The sequence below is a fragment of the Neopelma chrysocephalum genome, unplaced genomic scaffold (genome assembly GCF_003984885.1).
Source record: "Neopelma chrysocephalum unplaced genomic scaffold, ASM398488v2 Primary Assembly neopelma1_119, whole genome shotgun sequence".
Classification (NCBI taxonomy): domain Eukaryota; kingdom Metazoa; phylum Chordata; class Aves; order Passeriformes; family Pipridae; genus Neopelma; species Neopelma chrysocephalum.
The window spans coordinates 1,859,751-1,877,352 of record NW_020897781.1 but is presented as its reverse complement, the minus strand read 5'-3'; the positions used below and the strand labels follow the sequence as shown (position 1 = coordinate 1,877,352).

Sequence of the window (17,602 nt, the reverse complement as noted above, 5' to 3'; positions counted from 1 at the left end):
TTCTCTGGCTGAGGTCAAGCTGCTCTGACTGACCTGGGCAAGTCACTTGACCTGACTTAACTGAGCTCTGAAACTGGGTTGAAAGCAAGAAGTCCCAGTAAAATGTAATGCTGCATCTCATCTAAACATTCCTCGAGGGAATGGGTTACACAGAAATAGGCTCTGGTCTAATTGCAGATAGGAAGATTGTCTTAAATCGTGCAGGGCTGGTTCCCGTGGCAGACAGGAATAGTAGCTGGTTTTTCAAAGGTCTGTCCCAGAAGCAGCAATTCAGCTGGAGCCTGAGGTTTCCCACCCACCAAGGACAAGCTCCATCTCCCTGAGCTCCTCCAGCTTCGCTCCCCCATCTCTGACTTTGCACTAGTTCTGCAGCTCCCAGAACTACAGCACCTCAGAAACAAGCATCGTCACCAAGAGCCTCTGCAGGCAGCTGCCAGCACAGAGGCTTGGCAGCTCTCAGCAGCTGCATTAACTGTCCCAGACCCACAGCAGGCAACTAAATGGCTCAAAATCCTCATGTTGCCCTTTAAAACCTCAGTTTCCCCGTGCCTCAGCCCACGGTTTGTGCTTCTGTAAAGGCAGGACCCCAGAGCTGTGTTCTTGGGCTCTCTCCCAGCAACAGCGAAGGAGAATGGCAAGAGATATTGGCAATGTTGAAGGCACTTGGATGTCCCAAACATTTCCCAGGGTCCACCCCCAGATTCATCCCTCAATAATTAGAGGACAAAAAAGTGGTTTCTCAGAATCAGAGGCTAATGGATAACACAGAAGCAAAAAAACACAAGTATTACCAAAGCCCTGCTAATTTCATTTGCTCACCGGTTTGTTTAATTAACAGAGACTTGGGGGAAAGAAAGAAGTGTTTGCAAACTGCCTGTATAATATGTCTAAGAGTTGGCAATTTCAACATCTGTTTAATTTTACCTCTCTTATTCCACTAGTGATCAGGAAGGAGCTCACAGCCAAGACCCAGGAGAGTTTGTTCCCAGCCTTTTGATTTTAGTCCCCGGAAAACGATGATGCCCAAGCTGGGTAGAAAAACATACCCAGAGGAATAATGGGAATGCTGCAATCAGCAGGACCATGTTCCCTCCTACTTACACCAGTGCAAAATAGTAAAAACCCCCTGAAATCCAAAGGGGCTGCAATGCCACAAGAGAGGGTCCGGCTCAGCTGTGTCCAAACCCTGTGATGCCTGAGACTCACCTGAGACACACCTGAGTTTGGCACAAGGGAAAATGCAGGATTAAATCCAACAACAAGAAATAAAAGGCCAGTGGCCAGTTTTGGAGCTCTGCATCCCTTCCCCACATTGGTAGGAGGGCATGATCCTCCATAGCAGAGGAGGCAGAATATGGCCCTGGTGCTTTCCATGTCTGTGAAGCTGCTCCTCTTGGGATGGGAACATTTGTACCAGGAGCAGCACGTGGGCCATGCAGACAGGCAGCCCAGAGGAGCTGCCCAGGGTGAAGGGATGCAGAACAAACTTGGATCTCCCGAGAGTTCAGCATTAAAAAGGCAGTGCTCTTTAGCCCTAAAAAATTGCTGAACCAGTCAGTTATACCACAAGAAGGGGAGAGCATCACACCAGCTGCCAGTCAACTTCATCACTAACAGAACTATTTTGGGGATCCCAGGAGCTGCAACTCTGAGTTCAAAGTCCTTTTGCACCAATCTCCCCCTCCATCAGCAAAGTTTCCCTGAGCAGTAGCCAGATTTGCCCCAGCCCTCTGCTCCCTGTGAGTGATGGGGACATCCTCCTGCCACCACCCACGCTGGCATCTTGTTGGCTCGAGGCAGAGAACGGTCAGTTCGTGACATCTGCATGGACAGTGCCAGATCTGCCAGGGCACAGCCTCTCTTTGCACCTGATAAATTAACCCCCGGCATCAAAGGGCAATTAATCACTTCTATCACCTCTCAGTTCTTCCCCAGCTTAACCCAAATGCCCCAAACACTGGGAGTGGGTGGATGGGAGCATGTGACACTGGGATGCCAGTGTGGATGGGAGAGCAGGTAGGCACAGCTCAGCCCAAGTGCTGGGGTGGCTCTGGGGGGCAGCTCCCCATCACCAAGAACCCTTTGCAGAGGGAGAGGATTCTCAGAGACCTGCACGCCCCAGAAAGAGGAGGAAAGCCATGATGCTGCTGGATGAAATAAAGGCAACCTCAATTAATGAAGGAGGCTCATTTGAACTGGGAAACTTTAGGGGGCTCGTTGCAAGCAGGGCTCAGGAATCAGAGCCAGCATGTGGAGATCAGGGCTTTTTTGCTCACCTGGATACTTGCAAAGAAGGTGACATTGCCTCATCCATAGCTCCCCCAAAACCTCCATCAGTGGAAGAGGGGAGGAATGATGGATGTACTCTCCAAGTCCCTGCAGTGCAGCAGTTCACAGGTAAGCACAACCTTTTAATTTCATTTAAGGCTACATTACCCAGACAATTCCCAAACCCCATGCCTGTCCCTCGCTGCTGCTCATGGCTATGAACCACCAAGACACTGGCAGATGGGAATCAGGCTCAGATCAGCACCAATTAGGTGGTGAATAAACCTCTAAGGCAATGGATGAGACCCACATGATTGTCCTGTCTGGTTGCCTCCCTGTCTCTACCTAATATTTGGACCCCTTGTCCAATTTTCATCAAATTTGCCAAAGGATGGAGTGCCAGTGAAGGGCAGCAAAGAGGAGAAGAACCTCTTTTCCTCTGCTTTTGCCCCTTGGAGGAGGCTGCCATGTGAGCTCGGCGGGGTTGGCACACGGCAGCCAGGCTGGGAAAGCCACGAGCTCACAGAAACCAGCTCCCCCAAGTTCCCCCGCACAGCAAATGACAGGTTTGTTCCCTCTTCTTATTTCCCTGTGCCAGTAAACACAACAATAAATAGCAAGCTGCAGGAGGCAGATGATTGTGTGGTGAAAGGTGGAAAACATCTAAAAATGATTTAAAGCAGGGAGGAGAATAGGAAGAGAGGGACGTGGATTATATTTTCTGAGGAGGAGGAGGAGCTGTTCGGCTGGTGAAAGGCAGCAGAGGCAGGGAAGGTTTTCCTGCCCGCCCTGCAGCTCTTTGCTCCAGGTTGTGCTCAGGACCTCTGTGCAGGTCCCTCTTTGCAGGTCCCAGCCCTGACATGGGACCCCACCAGCTGCAGCCCTGGGATGGGAGCACGGGCAGCACTGCAGGTCTGGACCCTTTAAAAACTCATAAGGAACAGGGACACAGGGCATGGACACATTAAAGCTGAAAAGAGATTATCTAGCTGCCATTTCAACACACTGGTAAATCAAAGTCGATGGAAGCCATATGCTCTGCTGGGAAGCATCCATCTCGTTGCCAGGGAAACATCCTTCCCATTTAAAATGGCAGGCAAAGGCTTGTGAAAACCTGTTTTTAACCCCCTTTTCTCAGGCACAATCCAAGTTCCCCAGCAGCTCCCCCAGCCCTGCGGAATCGTGCTGCACTGCTGCCTGGGAGAGCTGCTGCAGCTCAGCCTGGGAACAGAAGAAGGAGGTGGTGCCTCTCCATGAGGTCCAGAGGAAATCAGATCCAGCCTGACAAAAGTGAGACCCTGCCTGCAATTCCCAGCTCACTCTCAACCCCGGGAAAATACAAGGGATTGATCACCTGCCTGGGTCACATCAAGCAGTTCCACTCAGACATACAGAGGTGTGCCCAGCTGTGGGGCAAGACACTGCTACAGCGAGGGAATAACCAACAACAGGACCATGGCCCAGGTTCCTGCTGCTCAAACACAGCCTCCTGCAAAGCAGCAGGTACCACCCGACTTCTTACAAGCAGTGAGCATGGATCTGACCTTGGGAATTACAGCAATCCTCAGCCAGGACTGCAGGCTCCCAGAAACCACGATAAACCAGCAGGATAAAGCAGCTGGTTGGAGTCTGCAGCTGGCCCTGAGTCTCCTGCTCTGCATCTGCACCTCCTCCTTGCTCCCTCTGAGCCAAAGGTACAGCCCTTGCTCTTGAAGGCTGCTTTGCCAAGGTCTCTGCCAGCTGATGGAGGAGGAGGAAGAGGGGGTGTGGGAAGGGGCACTCCCAGAGCACAGTCTGTAATTGGGCATCACGGAAATCACAGCTGCAACCACTCTTCAGCCTATTAACACTAATGAATTCGCATGGGATTTTGTTTTGAACAGAAGACACAAACCAGTGATCACATGGGTACTAGGACAAAACTGGACATCCTCTTGTGAAGATGTTACTTCTCTTTGTTTACCTGAAACCTCAGCTTCTCGTGATTTTTTTTTTCATGAATCACAGAATGGTTTGGATCAGAAGGGATCTTAAAGATCATCTCATTCCAACCCTCCTGCCATCGGTAGGAATGCCACTCACTAGACCAGGTTGCTCCAAGCTCCTTCCAACCTGGCCTTGGACAATTCCAACCCTCTCTCCTTTTTTTTTTTTTTAAACTCTTCTTATTTATTGTAAATCCCACAAGCAGATAAAGCCAAAATCAGCATTTTCTATTCTGATAAGTAACTGTGCTTTAACAACCTTTATAATGGAGATCAGAGACAATATTTAATAATTCAAAGCCTAGGAAGGCCTGATGGGACAAGGATACATGCTGTCTGTATGGGAAATGGTTATTGCAGCTGGAGGAGGGAGAGGCTAGGGTTACAGTCTGGGGAGCAGGGATGCTGGATTTCGTGCTGCAGGCATCCTGTGTCACTGAATTCCTCCCTACCTCAGCTCCCAAACTGGAAAAGAAGGTAGTGATTCCCCCCTGCACAGGGGGGCACAGCTGAGGTTAAGCCCAGGCGTAGCTCAAGGCGTCCCCATGGCCCTCAGCAACCAACAAATCCTTCTGGAGCAGAATAAAGCCTGGCACAAAACCACTGCAAAGCACACCAGCAATCAAGGCTCAGATGGACCAGAGCCAATACAGCATCTTAAATGACAGCACAAAGCCACCCGGGAGCAGGCAGGAGCAGCGTCCTCCCGCACGTGACACCAGGGCATGCCCAGCACCAGAGCCAAGGTGTTCGTCCTCCCCCGTGTAACAGCTCGGGGCAGTTGCAACAGTCCCAAACCCCTTTCCCGGACGGTGGCTTGGCTCCTGACCCAGCGGCAGCAGCCGGTGCAGAGCCCGCGAGCAGCCGCCGCAGCACGAATTCCCCATCAGGGCATCCCGCTCCTGCCAGAGCCGGGAAGGAGTCACCTTCACTCGGCGGCATCGGAGCCAAATCTCCCCGGCGACTCGTCAGCCGGCTCCGAGATACGCTCGGGCTGTCTGGGAATTATGTCACCGGGCACTCTAAGTACCAAATGGCCCTTTTATGATCCCGCACGCTCCCTCCCACCTCCTCCTTGGCTCGGAGCCTCGCGAGTGGTCTGTGCCGTGCGCTGAGGACACCGACAGTGACAAAAAGCAATGAATGGATAATAGCCAGGTAGTATTTGGAGTTACAGCATCATCAGCCTGCTGCTAACCAGAGCAGGAGCAGCTCTCCATCCTGGTTGTGTAACCCGGCCTCACAGGACATTCCCCATAATTAGAGGGCCTTTCCCTGCAGTCCCACGGGGGCCGTATTCTGAATTCATGAAGGGATGCTCAGAGTTGAGCTTCCTCTCTAGCACATTTTTTCAGTCTTCCCTAGAAACAGCAAAGAGCAAGAGGAAGCAGGAAGGAGGAGAAAAAAAAATAAAAAGTTTAATTAATCTCCATTTAATTCCTGCTGCCTGTTAGCAAATGGAATGCAAGTGAGCAACCCCATCAGGTCTGTGCTTGCCTCCCTGGGTTCTACCAGCCCCCTGTGTTACCCAGGTGGGGTTCACACCCCACTGGCCCACTGCAGCCAGAAAGGGAATGCTGTCACAGGTCAGGTTTGGCTCTGGCCACTTTTCCCAATACATCCCACAGGGGTGTGGCTGCAAACTAAAGAGTCACAGATGGGGAGGCAATTCATGAGCTTCATTAGTTCCTCTGGGGTTTTTAACAGCCATCGGCTCCCATGTGGGGAAGAGCCAGAAGAGGAGGGCTAGGGAGAACTGAACTCTCTTTGGAGGTTCAGCTTGTTTCTCTACAGTGGGCTGGGATTTGGGCAGGTACTCTCTGCCAAGCACACATCCACAGCAGGGTGTTTGCTCTGCAGAGCATTTCCAAAGAGGGGCAGCAAAAAAGGCAAGTTCGATGGAGGTGCTCCCCAAGTTCTTGCACATGGATGGGTCAAGTCCAGGCAATGTCAAGCCCTGAAGGACTAGCAGGTCTCCTAGATCTGGCTTTTCCAAAGCACAGGGTGAAGATCTGAGGTTGGGATATGTCTCACTCACTTCTAGATGTCTACAGTAAAACAGTCCCATTCATTTGCCTTTTTCAGAGACTCTCATTACCTTTCCCTACACTCAAAACCTCAAATCATTCCCTCCATACTAAGGCTGGTTCAACCTTCACTAATTTAAGTTTCAGATCTACATGGTGTTAAACCTGACAGAGGGCAGGTTTAGATTAGGTATTTCAAAGAAATCCTTCCCTGTGAGGGTGGTGAGGCCCTGGCACAGGTTGCCCAGAGAAGCTGTGGCTGCCCCATCCCGGGAAATGTTCAAGGCCAGGTTGGACAGAGCTTGGAGCAACCTGATCTAGTGGAAGGTGTCCCTCTCCATGGAAGGGAGGGTGGAATGAGATGAGGTTTAAGGTCCCTTCCAACCCAATTCTACGATTCTGTTTATCACAGACTTAGATGGGAGATCTACTGATTCCCAGACTAACCCTCAGCAGCTCACTCTGTGCCATTTAGCACGACTCAAGATGCTCCCACCACCCGCAAACATGCATCAGGGAGTGCAGGAGGGGCAGCTCAGAGAAGGTTTCAAATTGTATCTGATTTCTGCTGCAGAAAAGAAAAACATCAGCAGCAACAAAAGGTCAGTGCAGAAATTCTTCCTACCCCTCATTAGCTGATATGATTAGCGAGAAGCTGCTAATTAGGGATAGCATTAAAAGCATTTAGATGTTTTAAGACAAAAACGTGGAGAAGAAAAGTTCAGTGCAAAATTCTCATAAATTACAGACAAAGAGCTCAGGATATTCCCTTTGTCTTTAGGTCTATTTCCTTCCTTACAGGAATAGCCATAACTAAGAAAAAGACAGCCACAGTGATGTGCATCCACTACCCACAAGAACCAAACCACGAGGTCACATTAACCAAGTTTCTCTAATGCTGATACAGATTAAATGCTTCATTCCCTCAGGCTGTGGAAACAGAGCCCTCATGAAGTGCCAGCAATTGAGTTCAAGACATAATGACATGAGGACTTGTCCCTCTGGCTCAGGGTGATGCTTAATTGGGTGTGAAGTCAGCTTTTGGATGCACGTTGCCATCAGCACACTGGCTTCTCTGCAGCTCCCCGGAGAGGTGCTATGTGATGGGCTCTCCTTCACCCCCAAATCCATATGCAGCAAGGCAGCTTTCTGCAAGGCCAGCACACAAACATGCCTGTGGAAAGGCCCATCCTGGGAAAAATGACACAACGAAATTCCTGCAAACCTGGCAGCTCCAGCACTGGCAGTGCCTCCGAGGAGCCCGTCCACATTTGCCCATGGCACCTCCAGTCCCTGCTCTAAAACCAACAGGGAATTACAGCCACTCAATATCTCACCTCTGCTAAGTAAGAAAAACCACAATGATCAAAAACCCAACAGCATCAGCAAATCAACCTCTGGGGAGGAAAGAGGTTACAAATCACACCTACCCCTCCATCCTGAGCCACTGCAGAGCAAGAGATGCTCCTGGACACGGACACCCAGCCCTCTGCATCCCTACGAGCTGTCCCAGCAGCTGTAACACCCCAAGATGGACAAATGTCCCATGCAAGCTCCTACCCATGCTCCAAATGGCCATGCTCCTTCAGCCAGGAGAGACGGGATCAGCAGCACGAACCTTCCAAGTGATGGATCCAGTTTGAGGGTGGGTTTTGCTGCTCATTCAAGCCAGGAGTCTTTATATAGAGTCAGGGCAGGATCCAAAAGCGGAAGAGAGACACCCACTCCCGGGGAGTGTAACACACACACTGAAATAAATAGCTCCCTGCCTAAGGAGATGACTCAGGAATCTCACTAGTCCTCAAAACACGAATCATTGCTAATAAACCCCAGAAAAGTTGGAGGAAGGCCCAGCAAGAGGTTAACTGGACATGACATGGCATTTCCAGCCTTGCCAGACATGGAGGAAGAGGAAGGATGAGTAACTACAGAAATAAACCAATGTCCAACATTGATGCAATGGGCACACCAGCCTAAGCCCTTCCTGCAGTCTACCTGCCTCAAGACCAATGAGTTGTCCTCGTTATTGGGGAGAGCTTTTGTTTTTCACTGCCCCTCGTGGAAGCACTCAGGCTTAACCACCATATGGCTTGAAGTGGCAGGAGGCAACACAGCCTCACTCCCTGTTTGTCCAGCTATAATATACAGATATTTATATTTACCTCTTTTGCTCCCCTCTTGAGTGAAAGATGGAGTGCTCTTACATCCCTTATTACATTCTTCAGATCAGGTAACGAACCTCCCAGCAAGCATAAACTCAATTAATGGCCACTTTGAGACTCCGAGTTGTGCAAAAGCCCATAAACATGCAGGAGAAAGTCTCCCAGTGCTGTCATTTTGCTGCCACATGTCACACTCGAACGGGAGAAAGTCAATAAGACCCATTCACGGCCCTCTATGTGCTGCATCTGTAATGAACATTGAGATCACAGCAAACTGCCCCACTGTGGGTGATCCATGTCCCTGGGAAGATGTGCCACCCTCATCCTCCCAGCCCAACATTAACTTTTCAGACCATGAGATTTCCCACTGAGATGGGCTGGCTCACGTCTCTGACAGTCTGCTGTAGCCAAAGCCAACCCCAACTTCCTCTGCAAACCCGAGGAGCACGAATAGAAACCAACCCACCAGTTCAAAAGCAAATAAGATGACAGGAAATACTATTAAAAAGAAAAGTGGAGCAAAGATAAAATTTACCAGCAGTGCCCCAACTACTTTATGCCTTTCATCTGTCTTGACTGTTCAATACACCAAGTCTTATAGCGTGGACTGGCTCTCTCTGACTTGATGCACAAAACAAAGGCTTGTAGACTTCTACTTCCATTAGGGGTGCTTGCACACTAATGTAATATTAACAGAGTATTATTTTCTTCTTTCTATTTATTTTAACTATTCTTTGACTGAATTTTTTCTTTTGTACCCCATATTAATTTTTCCCACCACATCAAACCAAAGCTGCAAGAAACACACACAGCAGGTACCCAGACACTCACACAGGAGACAGAAGAGGGGTGTGTACACCAGTCATCTTTGAGTCAGGATTTCTGCTAGCTAATTTTTTTTTCCTGGGCATCACAATAACTTCATAGAGAGTGACAGCCCAGCTGTGGAAGCTGTGTTAGGATTGCCTGCCCTGCTGTGCTCATCCACTGCAGTGCGTGACAGCAGCTCCTCTGCCACCCCAGCCATATTTTGCTGTGACACTGTCACCTCCCCGGGCTGGCAGAGCTCTAAATGAGAAAGCAGGACTTCCAGGCATATCAGTGTTTGTTTACAAATGAGGAATTTGTGAATCTCTGGGAAAGACCCTCCGGAAGGCAAAATCTCTGCCTCTTTCAATTCCGTCCTGAAGAGACCAAGCACCAGCCACGATGGATTGCCGGGATCCTCAGAAGAAAGAGGTTGCCTCCTAACTCAGTCAGTCCCTCTGTCTGTCCTCTTGTTTCTTTTCCCTGTCCTTATCTCCCATGGGAGGCATTTAAAAAGGAAGATCTCTGAATGGGGACTGACCACCGGGTGCTCCCCTCCAAGAGCCAAAACACAACTGGAGCTGCTTAGGAACTACAGTCAGCATTAGCAAGGCTTGATTACCTTCTGATTTCCCCTGAGTATTGGGTTGCAGGTCTACAAGAGCTGATCAGGGTTTGCTACAATGGTTCCTTTCTCAAAACCACTTCTCAAATGTGGCTGAGTAAACGTGGATGTCAGATCCTGGTCATCCCATTTCAGTGCGGATCAGCCTCATCTCTCACCTTGACCTTACCTGGCGAGGTGTCCACAGCGTAGTTCTGCCTCTGAACACCCCAGTTCCTACTGGGGCTGGAGGAAGGAGGTGGGAGATGCCTCAACTCACTCCAGTTTTCAGTTGGAAATCATGCCAGGCTCTGTCTTCTCTCCTCCTTGTCTGGACTCATCCCACCCAACTCTCCCCTAAGGTGTGCAAGGGAACTTAGGCTCCCTCTGCCATCAGCAGAGACCATTGGGCACCTCCAGAAGGCAAACCTGCCCACGTTATCCTGCACTGAGTCTCCTATGGGATTTCCATAGGATTTTCCAAGGAATCCAGCTTGCATCTGAGCATTACCAAATTCAAGCTGAAAGCCCACTCCACCTGAAATGACTGGACATTTTAACTCCCCAAACAAACCAAGTCACTGCTCAGTCACAGCACTTGCAAAGCCAAGGCTGCTGCTGCACCCGGCAGCCCCAGTGACTCTGATGTAGCTTTAAATCACCTCCCTAGAGCAGCAAGAGCAAGAGGTGAGAAGATTTCACCAAGAGGTTTTCTTGCTTCTCATGCCTTGGAAAAGGCTGTCCTTTGACATCCAATCCACTAAAAAAAGTCACTGGATGGATGTTTACCAACACCAAAGCTTTCCACACATCTAAAAAGTACATTAAGAGGCTGGAGTGATGCCCAAGAGAGACCAGAGTTCTGGAGGAATGCTCTGCACTCCCTCAGTTATTGGCAGGTAGACTGTCAGGAAGCCCTGGGGCTGTAATAAAGCAGCTCTCGCCATCCCAGCCGGTGCCTTGGGAGAGATGCTCCCCATCAAACACTGTAAGTAATTATTTCAGTGCTTTAGAATAATTGCACATGACGCCCCCAAAACACCTCCACTGTAAGTGTCACAGGAGGCTGCATTTGCAGTTTATCCAGGAGAAGGCCAGGAGAACCAAGTGGGGAGCTGAGGTCACAGCAGACGAGCTGAACAAGTCAGATCAACTGTCACACAACTTGTTTTTACTGGAGAAAATTTACATTTTTCTTTCAATATGGGTAGATGGGCACATCCACCAAGGGGCCACACTTAAATACCTACTCCTGCAGTCCAAGCGGGGCCATCTTTTGCCAGAGGTGACTGTCAGAATAGCCCAAGCGTTTGGGTTTTTTTTTTCCTTGCAACCTGGTTAGGAGCCATTTAAACATACAGTGGTGAAGGACCCAGCTGCACCAGCCAAACCACTGTGCTCACTGTCCTTCTGCACTACCTGGTTTTGCTGTCATGTGCTCACTGGTCAGATCAGCTTTCATCACAGGTCCCATCTAAAAACATTCAGGACACTCAGTTTAGACCACCACAACAATCTGGTTTTGCAATGTGGTTCCTTTTGAACCATTATTGCATTAAATATTGGACAAATATTGCATTATTCTGAAGTAATGTGTAGTGCTGGAGACTGCTCTGATGCACTAGGAACAGAGACCTCACATCAACAGGGACAGGCCACAGACAAAGTTTAATCCTCTGTAGGAATCACTCCCCACCTTTCTCAGCTCTCCTCTATCTGTTCCACAGGACATCACATAGCAGGAAAAAGGACTGGCACATCTCCCCATCCCCACAACCTAAAGAGGAATCTGTTCCTCAAGAACTAAGAAACCAGCTAAGCATTTGGGCTGCCTTAACTGGGATTATGAAGGGCTAAGTGTTTGCTACTTAAATCCCGTAAGTCAAACACTAAACTTAGGTGTTTTTTATTGTTGTAAGCATCATTGGTGCCTAACTGACAGGCAAACCCTCTGCCCTGCCAAAGGAACCACAATTTGTTACCCTACTGATGTCCCTTCCTTCTGCTGCAACACAAAAAAAATCAAGAAACCTGATTTTTGCTAACTGCATCTCTCAGCAATGCCCATCTTCCCTTTAGTATATGATTTAGGGCTTGCTTTTCGGGTTATTTCCTCTTATAATAAATAATAAATTGAGCCGTAGCAAGACTCATCTGGTTGAGTGAGGTTTGTGCAGCACCAAAAGGAGGTCACCCAGGGGATCAACTTGTTTTTCGCTTCCTTAATGTCAGTGTGGGGTGAGTGTGACGCCTGGAACGTGACACATTAAAGTGACTGAAATCAGGTTGCTCCCACCAAGCTCTGACTAAGCTGGGGAGGAGCTCGTGAGGCTTCACACCGTGAAGGTCCCCCTGGCCCCTCAGGAGGACACAACCACTCGGCTGAGGGCACCAGCGCTGCGAGTCAAAGCCCAGCACATCCATTAAGCTCAGCACCGGTGGGAGGTCTGTGCTGGCTCCTTCATCCCAAGTACTCAACTAAGAGGTGGGAAGGAGAATCCAGGAGGTCCCTGTATGTCACTGGTGGATGGGTTGAGTTTGGTGGCATTGTACCTGCCCGCAATAACACTGTCTGCGGGTGAGGGCTTGCCATGAACCACCGCTCCTCAGAGTTTGGGGATGGATATTTGAGACTGTCAAACTACATTTACCCCAAAGTTCTGATGTGAGAGATTATCTGTGTGAAATAACCATGTTCTCATCAGACCCCGAGGAGAGGAAGGAGTAACAAAAGAGGCCACTCCTGCACTGAGAAACCCTGGACCTCCAGGGAAGCAACTGCATCCACTCCCCATGCTCCCACCGTGCCAGCTGTGGCCATGCCAGGATGCAGCACGGGCAGGAGACGCTCTGAAGAGAGAGGTGGCTTGTGGCTGGGTTAAAAGGGAAGAACAAATGGGATGGCGATGGTACAAGGAAATTTTAAGAGAATTAGACAGAGAGGAAATGTTCTTCCTTATTATAATTTGAGTCCGTGCGCTTGCTTAATTAACTGAATGTATGGTGCACAGTATGCAGATAAAAAATGCACCCAAACTATTTTTAACACAGTTAAAAAGGCGCATTAGGGTTCTAAATTCTAAATAGGAAATGCAAGAATTATGTTGGTTCCTGAGGACACAGATTTAAAAGTGCCTAAATCCAGGCTGTTTTCTTGCTACTGGCCCAAATCCAGGCCCCTCCTCTTCAGAGACCAAACATGAGCAGCTCACCCACAGATCAGCAAATGGGCTTCCAGACACATCAGGCTCTGGAGGTGCCCACTGCAAGCACCTTGCTTAGACTAGCACAGAACACAGTGGTCCCTCCTGAAATAAAATCACTTTCAAGTATTACAGCCCTTCCAACTCAGCACCTCTGAGCACAGGACAGGTTGCAGTAACCAAGGTAAAAGGGTTAGAAGGAGGAAAAAAATACTTTGATTATTCAAAGAAATAAAATGAAATCATTTTGGAAGCCAACTGCTTCCTTGTGCACAAAACTGCCTCAAGATCCGAGTGCTGCTGCATCCCTCAAAAATCCTGATCTGCCATTTAGACACAGCTCAACTTTTCAAGTTTCAGCTCAGCCTTGAACAGAATGAGGCCATGTGCTGCATCGTTAAGGATCTGCCAAAAAAAAAGGGGGGAGGGAGGAATAAAAGGAAAGATAATGAAAGAAATATCGGAATACCGGGGGATGATGAGACAGAGGAACCAGAGTCCACCTCCAGCCACACTCAAAAATGGGGCCCACCAGGCTCAGCTGTCCATGGGGCAATGCAAAATATATGTTACATATGATCTGTATATACACAGCTCCCATGAGCAGGTCACCCAGTTGCATCAGTGTAGGAAGAGCTATTAAGTACAAAAATGCATCCTAACACAAAAATATATAACTGTGCTTTTGCTCACAGAGGTAACAGCACTTTTAGAGAGGTAACATTTGAGATGAGACCACATTTATGAGTTGGGGTTGGGGGTGAGGAAGGAAATGGGGGAGTTTCCCTGGTTTGAACTTCCCTGGTTCCTTATGCATGAAATGGTGTGGAAGGGAATGAGCAACAGCAGGAAGAGGTGGGGGAATGAAATCAGATGGATTGGATCTAGGATGCAGCACTGGAAATAAATGCAACCTGCACGAGTATCTCAAGGCAGAGCATCGATCACTTGGTGGAGAACCTACCTGGGAGATGGGCCTCTGCAGACAGGCATTTGTCAGAGGTACTGACCCAGAGGCACCTCTCATATTTGTTAAAGCATCTCCATGCTGAGAGAGTCCCTACAGTTTGTGTCCTGGCATTGGGTGCAGGGAGCTGCCAGGGCAGCACAGTGGCCCCGGAGCAGCTCCACACCGAGAAACTCGGCTGGGTCTATAAGCATCTCTACAAGCTAAAATCCCAGCCTTGCAGGGTCACAAACTCATTCACACTGGAAATAGCTCCTAAAGCTTCCTGCAAGAAAGTCCCTGTGAGCAGCAGGAGCAGAGAAATAGGGGTGCTGGCAGATGGGGTCGGGGTGGGGGTCTGACTGAGCCCAAGACAGTAGCAGAGCAAGGCATCCTCATCCACAGTCCTTTTCAGGACTCCCATTCCTGCAGCATGGGAGCTAAAGGTGCTTTTGTGCCCAAGGCTTTGGCACAAAATGGGGTTTGGGGCAGGAGGAGACAGAGTGACCCCAATAGCACAGGTAGGGCACTGCACCGGCCATCGGGACATCTGGATGGTTCCAGCTCTTCCATACAAACTTTATGACCTTGAGCCACTCTCATCATCCTCCCATATCTTCAAATATGCAGCGACTAAGCTTTTTATCTGTCCTATCTGTCTGGCTTACAGACTTCCAGTTACAGAAACCCAGGAAAGCCCCTCCCTGCCCCATTCCAACACTCACAGACCTGACACAGGCCATGCCGGACTGACCCAGGCAGCAAAGGCTGATAACTGGTGCATGAGCTTATCCTGGGGACTTTGTATGAAGTTTACCAAATCCTTCAGCTCTTTAAATAACAAAACAGAAACTGCCAAGGCTAAACCTATCGTATGTACAGTTCAGAAGACTGGAATTCATATAAGTTCTCAATACACCATAAAAAAAAATTATATCACCAATGCTTCACAGATGTTGGGGCAATTCCCACTTCAGCCCTGAATTCAGCCTCCCTTTCCCAGCAGGTGCATGGGTGGGGATGGTTTTCAGTGGCTCCATGTGGTGTCACAGCAGACTCAAGTAGAGTCACGAGCCCAGAAGAAACACAGCTGCTTGGGCTGGGAGAACCAATGGGCACCCCAGTTTGGCACTGGGAACAGATCTGCTTGGGGTAACCCTGCTCCTGCCCTGGGAGCACTCCTGGCTGCCCAAGCAAATGCCACCGCAGAGAGCCGAACAGGTCAGAAGTTAAGATACAGTAGCTGAAGAAGCCAAAGTTGTTTATAAAGCTCTTACAGTCAGGGCTACCCCTGCTGCTTGTCATTTGGCTTTCAGCCCCTTCCCTCTCTATCACTGCCACCCCAGTGTCCCAAGCTGGGCTCTCACCTGTGTTTCACAGTGTACAGTGCACGTTGCACGACATCCCCGTCCCTGGCACACGCACAGGGAAGCTCCCAGCTCACAATGTGGATGCTCGGCCCCTCCACACAATTCTGGAAGGTTTTGTGACACAAACCACCTACAACTCCAGAGGATGGCCAGAGCATGAAGGATGCTCAGGGTGCCCAGCACTGGACTCATCGTAGCTGCAACTGAGCTCCACAGATGCTCTCTCTTCTCCTCTCCCATTTCCCTTGGGGCACAAGATCCTCCAGGGACCCAAACTTGCAGCAGTGCAAGGAAAAGCTTTCCTTTCCACCCAGCCAGGATCTCACCTTCTGACCAGTCCCACCAACACCTCCCGGGAAGGCCTCAATGTACAAAATGGCTGAGGACCAGAAAGCACATCCCAACTCCTTATCTTACAATAGTGTAACACCAAAAGGATGGCGGGGGGGAAGAAAAACAGAAAAGGCCCCAAAAACCTTCCTGCAGGGGCTGACAGAGGCCCTGGCCATGATGAAAAACACAGAAACAAAAAAAACCAAACCAAACATTGACACCAAGGGCATGAGCACCCCAACCTGAGCCCAGGCCTGCAGAAGAGCCTGGTGGGACTGTGGAAAGTCCCAGAGGGAAGGGAGTTGCAGTAACACAGCGATTTATCTTGACCCTTTGCAGTCCTGGGAACAACGGGAAGTCATCTGCTCTCCTATGCAGCAATGCCTCAGAGATGGGCATCCTTCTGCCAAACGCGGGTCAACTGGGCCATTTCTGCCTAAAAGCCGGTGCCAGGGGGGAGATGTGCACCCAGGGATGCTCCTTTGTTTACCGCTCGGCTCTGTGCAGGCAGGGAGCCCCAGACACTGATTAGCATTTCTTTCTAGACACATCTCCAATTCAGCCGCTTCCCACGGGGGGACAAGAAATACCTCCAGAACCCCGAGCAGAGCCCCAGAACCAACCCCATCCCCAAACCCTCCTCAGCCACCCAACATGCAAAGATGGGGACGGGGAGGGGAATGGATGCTGGGGGGGTGGGAGGGGAGGAGAGACAGTGCCTGAGCGGAGCTTTTTGTTCCTCTGCTCTCAGCATTGCTATGGTGATTTCAAGCAAGACGGAGGAACAGTCGCTACCCGTCACTCCCGCTGCTCCAGCCCCCTGCACCGACCGCATGAGCAGCCCCTTCCCCCGCAAGCAGGAGCGGGCAGGGGGTGCATCGCACCTTTCCGAGGAGCCACCCGCCAGCTCTGCAGGGGCAGCTTCTCCCCCCCACCCCCCTCCCCGCATGGAGATCGCCGCCTCCCGCCCCGTCCCCGGGCACCGCCTGGGCTGGGGCGAGGGATGCGGGATGCGGGATGAGGGATGCGGGATGCTGCGGCGGCCCGGTCCGGCAGCCCGATTGCTCTGGAGGGGGGGAGAGGCTCAGCCTCCGCCCCCCGCAGCATCCCCCGGGGCTCCCCAGCCAGCCCTGGCACCCGGCATCCCCTCCCCGCACCCGCTCTGCAGCTGGAGCATCCTCCCTCCTCGGCGCATTTGGGGGGCTGGGAGGGGTGGAGGAGGGCAGACCGAACCGGGGGGAGTCTCTGCCATCAGGTTTGCCCCCCCACCCTTTTTTACTCACACGTATGCGTGGTAAATGAAAGCCCATCCCCGCGGTCTCTCCAGCACATTGTAGAGGAAATTCTGCAGCTTGCGATAAAAAGCATTCCTTTTGGGGGGCTTCCCGCTGCCCGAGACCCCGGAGCGGGGCTTGCTGAGGATGCTGCCCCGCTTGGAGCTCTCGGAGCCGGCGATGAGCAGCGCTCCGTCCCGGCTGGAGTCCGGGGCGCCCGGGTCCAGCCCCACGAAGCCCACCTTGAGCTTCTTCTCCGCGGCGGGGCCCGGGTAGACGCCTCCGTTGCGGGATTTCTGCACCATGGTGGCGGCGGGGGGGAGGGCGGCGGGGCCGGGGGCGGCGGGGGGCTCCGGCGGGGGGCTCCGCCCGCGCTCCCCGCCGCTGCTCCGCGCCCGGCGCAGCCGAAGCCGCAGGAGCCGCTGCAATCGGCTCCGCCAGCGCCGCCCCGCCGCCGCCCGCCCCCTTAACCCTTGGCATCCCCAGCCGGCGGAAGCCTCTCGCGCTACCTACCCGCCCCCCCAACTCCCCAAAAACCCAGGTTTGCCACCCGGGTTTTCCCCTCGCCGGCCAAACGAAGAAAAAGCGGCTCCGGCCGTTCCCCGCCAAGAAAATCAGGATCT

At 51.0% G+C, this 17,602-nt stretch overlaps 1 protein-coding gene across 9 annotated transcripts in view; it reads right to left on the bottom strand.

Moving 5' to 3' along the window:
* KCNQ2 (potassium voltage-gated channel subfamily Q member 2) overlaps positions 1–17,352 on the bottom strand; it is a 75,695-nt gene extending 58,343 nt beyond the window's left edge. For 5 of the 9 annotated variants that reach the window (XM_027697156.1, XM_027697154.1, XM_027697155.1 and 2 more), the window contains exon 1: positions 16,989–17,351. In XM_027697156.1, the coding sequence (XP_027552957.1) occupies positions 16,989–17,284 (296 nt within the window). In that variant the 5' untranslated portion in view covers positions 17,285–17,351. Of the gene's footprint in view, positions 1–16,988 lie in introns of all 9 variants that reach the window. The other 4 variants (XM_027697152.1, XM_027697153.1, XM_027697158.1 and 1 more) reach the window with 2 other exon arrangements.
* Positions 17,353–17,602: the final 250 nt, after the last annotated feature.